Here is a 13,888-nt window from a genome sequence, read left to right on the forward strand (position 1 = left end):
TAGCCGCATGAAATCTGTTTGGTCTGTTTTGACGTCTTTAGCGAAATGAGAATTTGAGACAAGAGGTCGAGAGGAAATTAATGCTATCAGTGCAAGAGAGTGCGTAATTTGGTAACAGGAAGAGGGTGCAGTGGGCCGAGGAAAGCTGCGGCACACCACATGCACAGGTGTACAGGGCGGTCGCGGCATGTGGGAGAGGCACAAGAGACAGAAGTGCTGAGCCTCACAGGTATCTACTTCGAATACTGTTATGCATCAGTAAGAAGTTGCTAGTAGTGGACGATACGAACCTTTTCGAAACTTGACTTGCCCAAACAAATGTGACCAAGAATGGCAGCACGAGACGTAAGAGTGACTATGAGAATGACATCGTAGAGCTGCTGGGCAGGTTGCTTGAAGAAGGCCTCGAGTTTACTAGGGTAAGGGCATGAGATGATGTAGAATATGGAGGACTCAAGTACTTGCAGTCGGACATGAAGCATCAAAAGACAGCGGAAGGTTGGATATGGGATAGTTGGCATGAGCGATAGCAAAATAAAGTGGGCACTGGAGGGTGCAGTTAGGTGAAAGGAGAGTTCTGTGGAGGCTGTAAGCTAGGGCACTGGCAGGTTCTTGAGGGCGTAGTCAGGCGAAGAGGAGAGATTCAGAGCCCAGAAATAAGGGGAAAATGGAGTAATGCACCAAGTAAGACAGAAGTATCCCAAAACACCACCTTCTCCTGGATGAAGTTGCTCAGGATGTCCCAACATACCGGGCTAAGGATGATTGCACCAAGTAGAATGATGACTAGCAATTTTGAGATGACGGTCGACGTCGTCCAACTAATTTCTCACACAGCCTAATTAGGCAAATATCGAATTGTTTATCTTTATTTGCCACAGCGTTATAAGATCTGATTACGACAACTCAACAAACTCAACTACTTTGGGCGATCTTAAGGTACCACGCCCCTGAATCAATTCTGCCGATCCCCCGCACATCATACAAACATATAAATGGCTCGCGTACCACATACAGGTGCTCATGGACCGTTGCTAGTGAAAGACGGAAAAGTAGTGGTAAGTAACGTAAAATTGTATGACCGCCTCCAAGTAAGTGACAGATACGCATCAGACAGAAGTAGATAAGTGGTTGAATTCGGTAAGACCGCGTAGCATAATGCTTCCGGCGGCTTACTCAAATTATGCAGCAGTTTACCCAATCGGTCATTACGCAGCCATCCCGCCGTCATCTGCATCAGGCTGCAGTAGTTGAAAAGCTCCGTGCAGCGGCAAATACAGTGAAGTCAACACTTCGGGTAAGCGCATGTCTTCATTTGAAATGTTGAGCATCCAGCAACTTTTTTTTAGCTATAGCCGATTGGATCTTCAAAGCTTCGCCAGACGGACTCACTGACTCGGCCCATCTGTACTACCATCTTCGCCAGTCATTACTGATGGACTGACTGACTCGGCCAATCTGTACCATCTTCGCCAATCATCACATGTACCATATCATTTACGAGCTACAACTAGAACTACCATTTGCTTTGCTTTGCAGCTTTATACCCAGTACTACTTCTGTGCTAAATATAGAACACATCATCCGATATCCAGTAACTAGTAGTACAATGCTCATCTAATTTTCCTTCTGGTGACGCATCTGCACTTGTTCTACAGTGTTATCTTGTATTAGTGTTATATACTGTTATCATGACTAAATTAGTCAAATCAGCATTGCAGCGTGTTTGCTAATTATATACATGGTTCACATTCAGGGTTGTTCCTAGCGGGGCTATTATAATAAAATGGTGTGAATATAAAATAAAAAATCACATCGTGTGAACCACGTTGACAAGTCAAATCATGGCCACGACGGTACGTTCAGCTTTGAAGCTTGAAGACTTGTACCTCATGCAAGCCCCCACAATCAACCAGCAGATAGAGTTGCAGGAGCACAGCGTCCCTGTCTGGCCCACACAGCTCTGGCGATACACCCAGATAACAATGCCATGAGTGTATATCATTACTAGGATGAATTTATCGGGTACTGACTTGGGCTTTATTCGGTAGGGACGTCATTCCACATCACAACTATAATGTCGAGGCCATGCAGACTGATTGGGCTCAGTTCGTGACTTCCATTTAGCACAATATCAACTTAACCGTGGTTTTGACAGGTCTCAAACACGCGGTGATTGGGAAGAGTTGGACCATCTATCAGGAGCTATATACCACTATAATGCGAAAACGGTGAGTGCAGCTGGTATTCCGAGTTATATATTTTGATGGGAATACAGGAAACATACGCGGAAATCAACATGAGGGAATTTTCAGATGCACAGCTCCAGAGACTTGAGTCGTGGATCAAGGCATCAAGATCCAAACTAAACGGCAGGAAATGGTTGCTAGTAGTCGAGCCGCTCCGAATGAGAGGAATAGACATCTATACATACTACTATGTGGTCCCGGAGAGAAGGATCATTGCCTGGCTAGAACCGGTGGATGGCTATATTCTTTTCCAGGAATGTACGACGGCGCGGCACTGGAAACATATAAGTATGTCAATTTTTTCGTTGTTTTTGTTATTGAACTTGTTTTGGACAGGACTCGAACTGGAAGCTCAATACTGGTGAGCTAAAGGCCACCATTCTGATGGAAGCAAATGTTTCTAATTGCACCAGGAAACACATTGAGTACTTCCCCCACAGGACCGACATACCTCTCCAGGATGTCAGGACTTTGCGCATTAAGTTGAATTGGTATCGCGTGGGTGAGTCCTTCGGTATTATAGTGTCTGACCAAGACAAACCTAAGGAATAAACAGAAGCATCCACCATGGAACACTCAATGGCGGCTTCGATATTTTGGAAACCCGACGAAATGAAGGAAATGACCGCTGAGCTGGCCGCTGTAGGCACGCACGCTAATCTCAAGCTACATCTTCAAGTTGACGACCCAAACAGAGGACTTTGCAAGACATGATGGAGCTATGGATGGAACATGTACCGTCATCTATGGTACGTGAGCCTTGGAAGGACTGGAAATATAAATTTATCTTGAACAGGCAGATTAGCGTATATTCTCCGTACGATGCTATTTCTCATACCAGACATTTCCTGATCGAATATTCAAAGGCCATCACGAATACCTAAATCACCATGGCCAACCCGAAGCGCACTTGATGTGAATGCACTCGGTGACCGGGAAACGTGGGCCCCTCAAAAAGTCTCCCTTCCTGACTGGCGCTGCAGTCGCTATGTTTTGGATTCCATTCATAATGCTAGACCGTCTTAAACATGTTTATGTCGATGGCCTCGTAAATGGGGTGGACATCAGGAGATTTACTGATGATTTCAGCACCCAGGCCAAAGCTCAAACTACCGTGGTGAGTGCTACATCGTGACCTAATTGAGAACACTTACTATTCATCTGACAGGCAAGTGTCATTATGGCGGTCAACGCCAGCATCCTTGCAGTTCCAGGTTTAGGCACACAACTGGCTACGAAGGTGTTGTGTTCCATCTCTTTCGTTCTCTGTGTCTATTGCATCGTTGGGTGCACGATTGCACAACAATTGGTTCAGAGATTGAGATACCTTGACTTTTCAGTGCGATCAGCTTCATTTTTTTTGTTTGCAGCCTGGTCTGACAATACTGATTGGATAGGCATATTACTTACAAGAGGAGATGGGCACTTTTGCGATCCTTGCAAGTATACCGATGTTCACATTTCTGATGAGGTGAAATAAGGTATTCATCGTGATGAGTCATTACTTACAGACACACTACAGTTTGGCATTTGCCATCATTGGAGTTCTAGCAGGGATCTTCACCGTTGAATTTGGCCTTCCCTTGTCCGCAAGGATCGGATGTGGGCTGATCCTCATTGTTGGGGGAGGGCTCGTGATTCCATTGACGATGGCCAGCTTTGGGCCTGGACTGATTCGATGATGGGGTTCAATACCCTTGTGCACCACATAATAAACACTACTATGTTGCTACTATGTAGTCTGATATTGGTCCAATATACATGAGTGCCTCAGCTTCCACGTGACACTGTTTGAGCTTGTGTGTGAACTTGAAGTTGTCGCCATGGAACGTGAGTGCACACTGGATATGACTGCTCAACTGTCTGCCAAAGCTCTGGTTCCTCACTGATGTGACCAGTGAATCTCATCAAGATTCGGTTGAACATACACGATACAGGACGATTGATTTACTATCCACAGTAGCATGGCAGGTAAGTCGCCCTTAGCGGATTCATATTGAATTTACGTGTCGACCTGTCCACCAGAACCAAATTTCACATCAAACCTCATTCTCATGCGCGGATAGTACCAAATGTCAAGCTCTCCCTAGATCCGTATCAGGGTCTACTACTTGCGGTACCGGGTTTGAAGTGGACTCGTCCTGGAGGATAGAAGGCAGCCCGTGTGCTATGTTATGAATGCGTGTGCAGACGCTAGTTCTCTTCCGTGAGTTTAGTCATGGATCTTTAACATTCTACAAGGATTCAATGCCCTATGATAGTCAAAGTATGAAGCAATGATTTCAGTCCTTTCTTGTATCCTGATTATTTGAACAGAAACACCAGTTCTCCATACCAGGGAACACTACCATCCTTATGGCCACGTTTTACCTGACATCTGTCCTCATTCATGCATTGTGTGCTTTTACATGTTGATGGCTGGTCAGCCGGTGGTCAGCCGATATTATGACTCTAGAGAGCGAAAAAGGATTTGCATAGAGGTACGTATACAGCAATCCTTGCCCTCTGATTGGTCTCGTAACTATACTTATCCATGGCGGTAGCCTCGCAAAGAATTCATACGTGCATCCGGGATCCACGTACTCATCAGTTTGAAGGAAGCAGTGAAGACACTCAGACAACGTCACTTCCATATATCTTCATCCCACTTCGCCTCCCCTTTCATCCCTAGATGTCACGGTTGGTAGCTTCTTAGAGTATCATCATTTGTTTCGCTGATTTAAGTTGAGCAGGACCCTCCAGCTCGCACTGTCCTTGGAATGCTGCTTGTGGAGAGATCCAACATTTGAGCCGCTGGTAGGCTCGCTATAACTATGTCACCCTGCGTCACTATTTCGTTGTTCCCATATGGGAACCCAATACATGTGAGTGACCTCGTTTCCATTGCGAGCGATCACTGATCAGACTGCAGTTGCCGTCAAATATGCATTGCTGATTGTCAAGTGCCTCTGGTATGACAGACTGCTACAGTCCACGGCCCTATTTGTTCCGAGCGATCTCTCATCCAGTTTAGACTGGGCAGTCATGGTCGCAAATGAGGTGCCAGCGGCGACTTGTTTGACCTTCATCTCACTTACGAGTTGTGATGCCAGTTACTGTGTAGAGAACCTCACACAATCCACTCGTGTACGTTCCTCTTCGCTGGCCCTTAGTTCTAAAGAAGCATTGATGTTGGCAGACTCGCTATGGGACGTGAATACTTCTACGTACTTCTCGCTCCTATGTAGCTTCGACAGCTGGAGGAGAAACATGAAATGTTGAACCTCATTGAGTCATCCGTTTTTCCTGACCTCAGAAGCCAATCCTTCCATTCCGGTAAACAGCTCACACTAGTCACGCATCATCACGAAGGAGATCATGTGATCAAGGCTCCCGATGGCACCACACTAGAGCATTTCCTATCCTAGGTACAACGTCGTGGACCACCTGTATTGCTAAGCCCTCTTCTGACTGCAGAGCGTGTTACTGCTGTAGTACAAGGTACGCAGTATACATCAATGATGTCACCTATCTGATTGTTTTGTTTTGAAGGTAATAAACTACTCACCAACTTGGTAAATTGTGCAAGATGCAGACTCTTGGTAGATGAGTGCTATTGGATGCGCAACCTTCAGTGAGTTTTTTTGACAGACTTGCTGCTTGCACGTCCCGGCTCGCTCATTAGACATTAAATAGATGGGCAGATTACCTGGCACGTAATAACCCATGATACATCCCACGTGTCTTCGCAGACTGAAACCCTTACTGTTTGCGCACTGCTCAAGCTTGTTCTTTGTCCATGATGGGGAGCTCTCGTAGAACCATGTCACCATACTTATTCTTTCCCACACTTTCTTTATTCATATATATTCATTTAACGGCTCGATTATATGAAAGTTGTACAATTTATTAATGACCACATGCTGTAAATATTTTGAGGGTGTTATAACTTTTGTTGAGTACTTCCTGCATGGGTCATGACGATTGGCAATGACCTTTACTATATAAATATGAGGAAATGTTGTAAACCATGACTTGTGACTCCTTAGCACTGCAAGTGTTCATCATGCAGGCAAGCTCAGACAAAGGTGACCGCTATATTGGAGAGATGCCATACTTCCTTCAATAGTTTATCTATGAGGTATCACAGTTGTGAGACATATATATTTTCATCAGAATTATGATTTTCTTGCAACTTCCTGTAAACCATGATTTGTAATTCCTTGGCATTGCAGCTATTCATCATGCAGGCAAGCTCAGACAAAAGGTGACCACTATATTGGAGAGATGCCATACTTCCTTCAATAGTTTATCTATGAGGTATCACAGTTGTGAGACATATATTTTTTCATCAGAATTATGGTTTTTTTGCAATTTTCTGTCAATTGATACTGTCATGCTAACGCGCATGCATGACTTTGCCTTTCTATATAATTTGTGTATATTTGATTTGATCTTATCAGAAATCTCTATAAAAATCATGTCCAGCCCAAATTCCTGATGAATTTATGTTCTCGTTCCAAACGCCAAGCAAGACTGTCGAGGACACCAGGCGATATCTGCGTGAGTTTCCTTGCTACAGAATCGAAGTGAGTCTTGCGAACAGTGAAAAATGTATGTAGATGGGCGGCACGCCGTTGAATCATGTTCAAAGCAACAAACAGAAAGGAATGATGATAACGAAAGGATCGATCTGCCAAATTCAAATAATACTGTGCCTGCTGCTGGAAGGACAGTGCGGTGAACCTCAGTTCATCCTCGAAGCCTCCAATACCACAAGGAAAAAGGGTGGGGTACATTCCTAGGAGAAGACTGGGATTATTGTATTCATTGATTGCTTGAGACCCGCGATGAATGATGAGGTCAGGCTGCGAGCCAGAGTGCGAGTACAAGTTCCTGAGGGCCGCGGCAGTAAAAGTGCGCCCGCTAATCTTATCACTCTCAGGATCTGAGACACCCATTCTTTCTAGCATGACCACGGGCGTATCATCAGTGTGGTCATCCATGACTGACAGCTTCTCACCGTCACTGTGATACAAAAGATTCGCAGGATGGACTGAAAACCCAGCTGTTTCCTGCTGAAATACGGTGTTCGGGTCGAGTTTGTGATCCTCAACCACACGGTCAGACAAGCCAGGAAGAACATCATCTTCAGGATACAAAGATAAGGCATCTAAGTCGAGTGTTACGATGGAATACAACCTGTTGTGATGCTTGAGCCACAAAAGGAATTGCCAAATCATGTGCTTGCGAACGCGGAACACCGTGCCCGCTTTAGCAGGGTCAAATTTGCCAGGTCCTACAAATATGACACTTAACAGACCATTAACATCCGCAGGCGTACGAGGAAGGACCAACGCAGTGGAAACAACATTCATATCATGGGCGCATGTATTGCCATGAAACACTCTGGGTTGAGATGGATCCGAAGACTGGAACAATCGTGCGACGTGTGCGGTGACACAATAGATAGCACAAATCTTCTCCTCCACCCAGGTTAATCCATGAAAACGGGATGGCAGTTCACCACGGTAGAGATTATTAGCCAGTGCGAAACGTGGGATGCAGCTAAGTTTCGACAGGGAGACATGGCACGCTGAACAGATACTGATACGAGGTACAGCAGAGTCATCCACAAAAACACCTGCTTTTTCAAGCATGAGGCCATCAACGAGCGGTGAGCCGAAACAAAATGACGCAGACAGCGGCTGAATGACGCACTTAGTAATGATGAAGGGGTCACGAATACGAAGGCTTTCCAGATTCAATGCAGAAGCTTCTTCAGCCGAAATGACGACGAGCCGACAGTCATGCTGATACTGTGCACAAACAGCACACACCGGAGGTTGCGTCCAAACGGATCCTTCACGATATTGACGGAGACACGACATAACAGTTTCCTTAGGAACACAAACAGGCCACTGTTGTTGGTGTTCCAAGGACATCTGGGCCTGTTCGCGAACATGCAACTGTTTAAGTTCACGACGCTTCGACCTGAGCCGCTCAGGAATAGAAAGTATCTCTTGGGATAGCCTATGAATGACCGAAAGACCATACTCAAACTCAAGGATGCTGAGAAGATAGTGAGAGTCTGTTGAGATTGATAACTGCATGAACGGAAAATAAGCAAGTCATACATCACTCAAAAGACGAGGGCCCATCGCCTGCAGAGACAAAGCACGTGCACAGATGTGGACGACCAAGCCATTAGACATTTTAGTGCGGGAGCGACTATTCAATGCAGGACGGCCAATGGATGGCAGCCTGCGAATTGAATCTGACAAGGTGTCAACTGCAACCATCGCACAAGTTCTTCAGTTGAAAGTGACAGCCATGGAATCTGAGAAGGAGGGGAACACTGAACTGCATAAATCACAGGAAGAGGGTGGCGTAAACCATCAGCCACGCACCAAATATATTCACGAAATGTGCAAGGACAAAATTTCGCAGGCACGCGTTTGCAGAAGATTCGACGTTTGTTGCAATCAAGAACCCTCTTGGAAGTCGGGGATAAACTGGTCAGCGCTTCAGCAATAAGATCCCCATAGAGATTTAAAGAGTAAACGGCATCTCCCTTTGTAGGAAGGGCCTTGCGTTATGGTGCTACTGATACTACGCCCCAATGGGAAGCCGTCGGGGGAAGAATGCTGGGCAGACGTCATAGTAGGAAATAGGGATACAATGGTTTAGAAGCGCACCAGACCCGCGTATAAAGCACAGTAATGGAGCGCAGAGGTTGACAGGCGGCGTGATAACAAAGATAGGTCAAACCACAAGTCTTCATGAATCATGGCATGGACCACAGATCAGAAATAGAAGTGCCGCATGTTTGTCAGCAAGGTGGGGAACGATTCAACGAGCGCTATAGCTATGCTGCTAATCTGCGCGAGACCACTATGAGCAAGCAGTGAGAAATACGGAAGCAGACGACAGAGTGGAAAAGACATGTAAATAAGACAGTGACGAGTGAAGAAAAGAGCCAGGAAATGCAGGAGAAAGACGAGTATATGAATACCATCGCAGACGGCTTCGCCGGATCCCTTCGTCTAGTCCTGCGCTCTGCAACCGTCCCATGTCGGCCTTGTACTCGTCCCGTTGCGCAGATGTGAGTGAATTGTCGTCGCCGGAGCTACGAGGTTGGCCGATGGTGCAACCTTGCGGTACTTGCGTTTATGGGACATCCCAAGCACCTCCAGTATGTTGAGCTGGAGGATTGAATAGAGCTCTCAAGGGTAAAGTGGGAGCCAGTGCCACGGATCAAGTTGTACGCGGCGTGGGAACTAACAACGGTTACCACTTTTTTTACTACTAATACTATTTCAGTACTAACACCAGCTCAATACTACTACGTTCATCGTTGACGGTCGTGTCAGATTTAAAACAGATCGATGAATGAAAACTTACTGACACAGTCTACTGCTAGCAAATGTTATCCTTCCTTTCAAATAGTTGAAATGTTTGAAGGGAGGACTCAGAAACATTTCATTTCATCTTTTGACGGCCGGAGTACGCGTTCAGTAGACTACACTTTCCACAGGTTGCTGACCCGCTGTTCCCGGCTTCCCATGCATAAGAGACACCATCCAGTCGCGACGAACTGATCTCTTTACTGCCGGTTTAGGAACTCAGACTCCTAAATATGGTGAGTCGCATGCGCTACATCTTCATTTTTAACTTCTCCCCCTCCTTCAGATATCTTTTCAATGATACGTCCACCGTTCGGGTGTCTAGGCATACTAATTAGGGCATTGGGGTAGAATTTTCCCAGCAGCGCGAGTTCTACTCGTGCTCACTTGGCGAGTCCCGCATGGGAGGATCTCGGTGCCTCGATCGAGGCCAGCCGCCAGTCATGACCACACTCACCTTTGTCACTTCCAGGAGATGCCTACCTATTCGGTATCATGTAAGTAATCGTTCATTCTGCGTCATGTCCTTGCGGTACCTCATGTCTCTTCAGGGAGCTCTAACAAGCTCTCAGGGTTCTATTCTAACTATTTGGCTCTCTGATCTTACAGAAACCACATATGTTATCCTCATCGTCAGAAGCTGCTGACCCACTATTTCCGTCACACTCATGAGATAGCTCATCACGCGCACTAGGTATCTCGATGTTTGATTCTGGTTGGGACTTTTACATCTTTATCTGCAGGTATAAATCGCGGCGGATTATGCTGTAGATGCTTCACTGCACAAGTTCAAACCCTCGTTCACCTTTCATATCTCGGACCTCATAATGCATCTCTCCCTTACCCTGACGACTGCGATGGCAGCATTTGCATGCTTCGGAGAGGTCGCCTCCGTGCCCCTTGAGGAGACGCTGAGAAGCCTGACTCCGAAAGCAAGGAACGTTTTGAAGCGTGCGACCCCAGTAGCCCCCTATTTCGTTTTATACAGTGATGCGTACGTTTCCACTGAACCAACGGTGTCAGAAATTTCGGTAAGCTTTCCCTTCATCTACTTGCGGTCGATACACTAATCGTGAACTGGTACAAACATCAGGGCTTCAATGTGTTTGCATTGTCTTTCCTCGTGGAATATGGTGCAGCAGATCAAGCTCAGGAATGGGAAGAGCTCACAGCAGCTCAACGTTCTTCGATTCTCTCTGAGTACGATGCCGCAGGTATCTCACTCATCGTGTCCCTTTTTGGGTCCACTGAGACCCCTACTTCATCGGGATACGACCCCATCGATACTGCAAATACCATGGCAGCTTGGGTTATTGAATATGGCCTCCAGGGTGTAGACATCGACTATGAAGTATGTTGCATGATGTCTGATAATGTTTGACGAAAACTTATTTTCCTTAGGATTTCGCTGCATTCAACGCTGGTACTGGCGCTGCTGAGCAGTGGCTCGGCAACTTCACTACCCAGCTCCGCACCCAGCTTCCGCAGGGCCAATATATATTGACTCATGCTCGTGAGTGAGATATTCAGAAAATAACATCATCACGCTAAACTTATTCGCACAGCTGTTGCACCTTGGTGAATATATAGTGGCTAATTTGATCCCTACTGACTGAAATCAAAAGGTTTACTCCTGATAGATGGGGTGGAGGAGGATACCTCTGGGTAAACTCTGTGGTCGGCGATATGATTGATTGGTACAATGTGCAGGTGCGGACGACGTCCTATCATTTTTAATTTCTTGTTCTGATTTTCTGTCATCGCAGTTTTACAACCGTGAGTCTCTTTGAAGCGTTCCCTTCGTCTCTAGTAACAACAAACAGAGGGCACGACGGAGTACACGACTTGCGATGGCCTCCTGTACAACTCCTCGACTGCTTGGCCACAATCTGCACTCTTCCAAATCGCTGATAGTGGTGTTCCTCTTGACAAGCTTGTGATCGGCAAGCCTGCTACTGCAGCACAAGCCACCAACGGGTACATCGACCCATCTCTCTTAGCATCTTGTGTTTCCTCAGCCTATGCCGATGGATGGAGTAAGTCTGTCCCATTTAGCTAGTTTTCTCTCTCTGATCATCATGGGGAATTCTAGATGGCGGTGTCATGGTTTGGGAGGTACGTGAGAATCCAAGCGATTCGCAAAGTTTCTGAGCATGCCGATATTAGTATCCTTACGCTAATGCTTCATGGATCGCGACTGTGCGCGGGGACACCTGGCCAATGCCATCCACCACTGCGACACCGACAAGTACTGGTACTACACCGACGAGCACCAGTACCACACCGACTAGCACTAGTACCACAACGACAAGCACTAGCCCGACGACGACGACATCGACAGGCACCGGTACTTGTGCAGGTGTTGCTGCATGGACCACTGGTGTGGCCGTTAGTAGATTTCTTTTTTTTTCTTCCGCTCAAGACTGAACCTCTATACAGTATACCGGAGGTTCTGAAGTGACCTACGAGTGCGTATTTTCTGATTTGCTCTTATCCATCTACTAACGCATAACTTAGTGGGTACCTGTGGACCGCGAGCTACTGGTCGGAAAATGACACCCCTGGAGGTGATTTGAACTCATTTTTTCTAGACAAAGTTTTAACAGTCCCACAATAGGTACCTCGGGTGTCTGGGTTAATGACGGAGCTTGCACCTCCACAGCCACCGCCGCAGCTAAGCGTAGGGCTCTCCCACCCCCCATCGTCACAGCGCCTGCTTTGTAAGGGCATTGATGGGTCCCACCCCGCCCTACTCACCTGATGCAGCGTGGGTCCTGCAACATGTGATGTAATGATATAATGAGATATGACGATAGCCACGTATTATTATTGTTTTCTTGTACTGTTTTTACTTGCAAATTATGACGTAGTTTCTTGCGATACTCGCTATACTTATGATGATTATTTGTGTTCGTGATTTGATCGGCTAGGCACTCAACGAGGCAACCACACCAAACACAAAGCTGCATGTCTTTGGGACCTAGGGATCAAGTGGCAACAGCATATATACGAGTGCCTATTGTTCAGTCTTAATGTAATGAATCGAGCCCACCATTAGAGCGTCCTGAATTCTAATATTATCAATATAAGATCGCCATGCATTGTTCCTTTCCCCAACGGCGTAACCTTCAGCCTGCGCCAGTGGTTTGCTGATCTCAAAAGTTTCACGTCTGAATTAAGCGCACCGCCGACATAGCCTATTGTGTACACATGCTCGGTGTTTACACATATCGTTGTGACAACGTCAAATAAACTGGTCAGCAATAAGATCCCTATAGAAATTTAAAGAGTAAACGGCATCTCCCTTTGTGGGAAGGTCTTTGCGTGATGGTGCTACTGATACGCCCCGATGAGAAGCTGTCGGGGGCAGAATGCTGCACAGACGTCATAGCAGGAAATAGGGATACAATGGTTTAGAAGCGCACCATGCCCATGTATGGAGCACACTAATGGAGCGCAAAGGTTAACAGGCGGTGAGGTGATAGCAAAGATAGGTCAGACCACAAGTCTTCATGGTATGGACCACAGATCAGAAATAGAAGCGCCGCATGCATGTCAGCAAGGTATGATAATTGGGGAACGATCCAGCAAGCGCTCAGGCTATAGCTAATCTGCGTGAGAACACTATGAGTATATTGTCGATAACAGAGTGGAATCACAGGATAATAGAACTTGAAGGAACGACGATGTTCAGTCGTCTAAGTGCCTATAAAGACTAGTAGGGAAATCGGTCGCATTAGGGTTGGTGTCATCAACGGAACAAAGCATGACATACCTCGATAATTCCGAGTCCTTCGAGCGTTCACCTTTGTCTCAATATTAATGGGAATTTGGCAGTCACGGTGAGAAAGGACGTGTGCAGGAACTTGAAATTTCTGCACAGCTTGGCAAAGGACCTTTGGAAGACATTCAAACGGCTGTCTTCCTTCCTCTATAAGTCTGGATAAAGGTCGACATCGAACATTAGCAGATAAAAAAAAGATAAAATTATGATCTGACCCTGGCTCGAACAGGAGACCTTCTGTGTGTTAGACAGATGCGATAACCAACTACGCCATCAGACCGCGATGATGTTGATTCCCACACCACCATTTTGGTCTCAGCGACGGATTGTGACTCCGACTCAATCGGACAACCATTGAACTACTACAGTCTTTTCCCTGCAGACTCCAGAGGGTGTAGCGTGGAGCTGGTATGTTAATGGAGGGGCTTTGCCCTTCTCACTACTTAGAACATGACTGCGTGTCCCTGTGT

At 46.3% G+C, this 13,888-nt stretch overlaps 4 protein-coding genes and 1 non-coding gene across 5 annotated transcripts; 2 read left to right on the forward strand and 3 right to left on the reverse strand.

The window, feature by feature from the left end:
* Positions 1 to 233: 233 nt before the first annotated feature.
* F5147DRAFT_775001 (uncharacterized protein) lies at positions 234 to 521 on the reverse strand (the record flags this gene model as incomplete). Its single annotated transcript, XM_041441657.1, has 2 exons — positions 234 to 245; positions 291 to 521. The coding sequence occupies 2 exons, from the start codon at positions 519 to 521 to the stop codon at positions 234 to 236; spliced, it is 243 nt and encodes an 80-aa protein (XP_041291498.1).
* Positions 522 to 2,816: 2,295 nt separating this feature from the next.
* Positions 2,817 to 3,931, forward strand: F5147DRAFT_775002 (uncharacterized protein; the record flags this gene model as incomplete). The annotated part of the gene is made up of 8 exons (XM_041441658.1): positions 2,817 to 2,891; positions 2,945 to 2,998; positions 3,050 to 3,066; positions 3,116 to 3,177; positions 3,233 to 3,366; positions 3,418 to 3,588; positions 3,647 to 3,720; positions 3,772 to 3,931. The coding sequence occupies 8 exons, from the start codon at positions 2,817 to 2,819 to the stop codon at positions 3,929 to 3,931; spliced, it is 747 nt and encodes a 248-aa protein (XP_041291499.1).
* Positions 3,932 to 6,914: 2,983 nt separating this feature from the next.
* Positions 6,915 to 8,047, reverse strand: F5147DRAFT_761758 (uncharacterized protein; the record flags this gene model as incomplete). Its single annotated transcript, XM_041440541.1, has 2 exons — positions 7,252 to 8,047; positions 6,915 to 7,194 (listed from the first exon to the last, which is right to left on the reverse strand). Coding segments are annotated over exons 1-2 (915 nt in total), but the record flags the coding sequence as incomplete, so codon positions are not given.
* A 2,211-nt stretch (positions 8,048 to 10,258) lies between these two features.
* On the forward strand, positions 10,259 to 12,373 carry F5147DRAFT_232893 (glycoside hydrolase family 18 protein). The gene is made up of 13 exons (XM_041428742.1): positions 10,259 to 10,328; positions 10,378 to 10,665; positions 10,728 to 10,985; positions 11,036 to 11,147; positions 11,200 to 11,212; positions 11,260 to 11,344; positions 11,401 to 11,410; positions 11,458 to 11,670; positions 11,727 to 11,749; positions 11,801 to 12,022; positions 12,074 to 12,102; positions 12,152 to 12,201; positions 12,252 to 12,373. Exons 2-13 carry the CDS (start codon positions 10,462 to 10,464, stop codon positions 12,356 to 12,358), a joined length of 1,326 nt encoding a protein of 441 aa, XP_041291501.1. The 5' UTR covers positions 10,259 to 10,328; positions 10,378 to 10,461; the 3' UTR covers positions 12,359 to 12,373.
* Positions 12,374 to 13,624: 1,251 nt separating this feature from the next.
* Positions 13,625 to 13,698, reverse strand: F5147DRAFT_t89. The gene has a single exon. It is a non-coding gene; the product is annotated as a tRNA-Val (tRNA).
* Between the last annotated feature and the right edge of the window lie 190 nt (positions 13,699 to 13,888).

The sequence above is a fragment of the Suillus discolor genome (genome assembly GCF_016758755.1).
Source record: "Suillus discolor strain FC423 chromosome Unknown F5147scaffold_36, whole genome shotgun sequence".
Lineage (NCBI taxonomy): Eukaryota > Fungi > Basidiomycota > Agaricomycetes > Boletales > Suillaceae > Suillus > Suillus discolor.

Excerpts from the sequence above, each read along its gene's own strand:
- F5147DRAFT_232893 (XM_041428742.1), top strand. The coding sequence starts at position 10,462 with ATGCATCTCTCCCTTACCCTGACGACTGCGATGGCAGCATTTGCATGC. Across the intron at positions 10,666-10,727 it reads CAACGGTGTCAGAAATTTCG|GGCTTCAATGTGTTTGCATT; the intron begins GTAAGCTTTCCC and ends TACAAACATCAG. Across the intron at positions 10,986-11,035 it reads GTGTAGACATCGACTATGAA|GATTTCGCTGCATTCAACGC; the intron begins GTATGTTGCATG and ends TATTTTCCTTAG.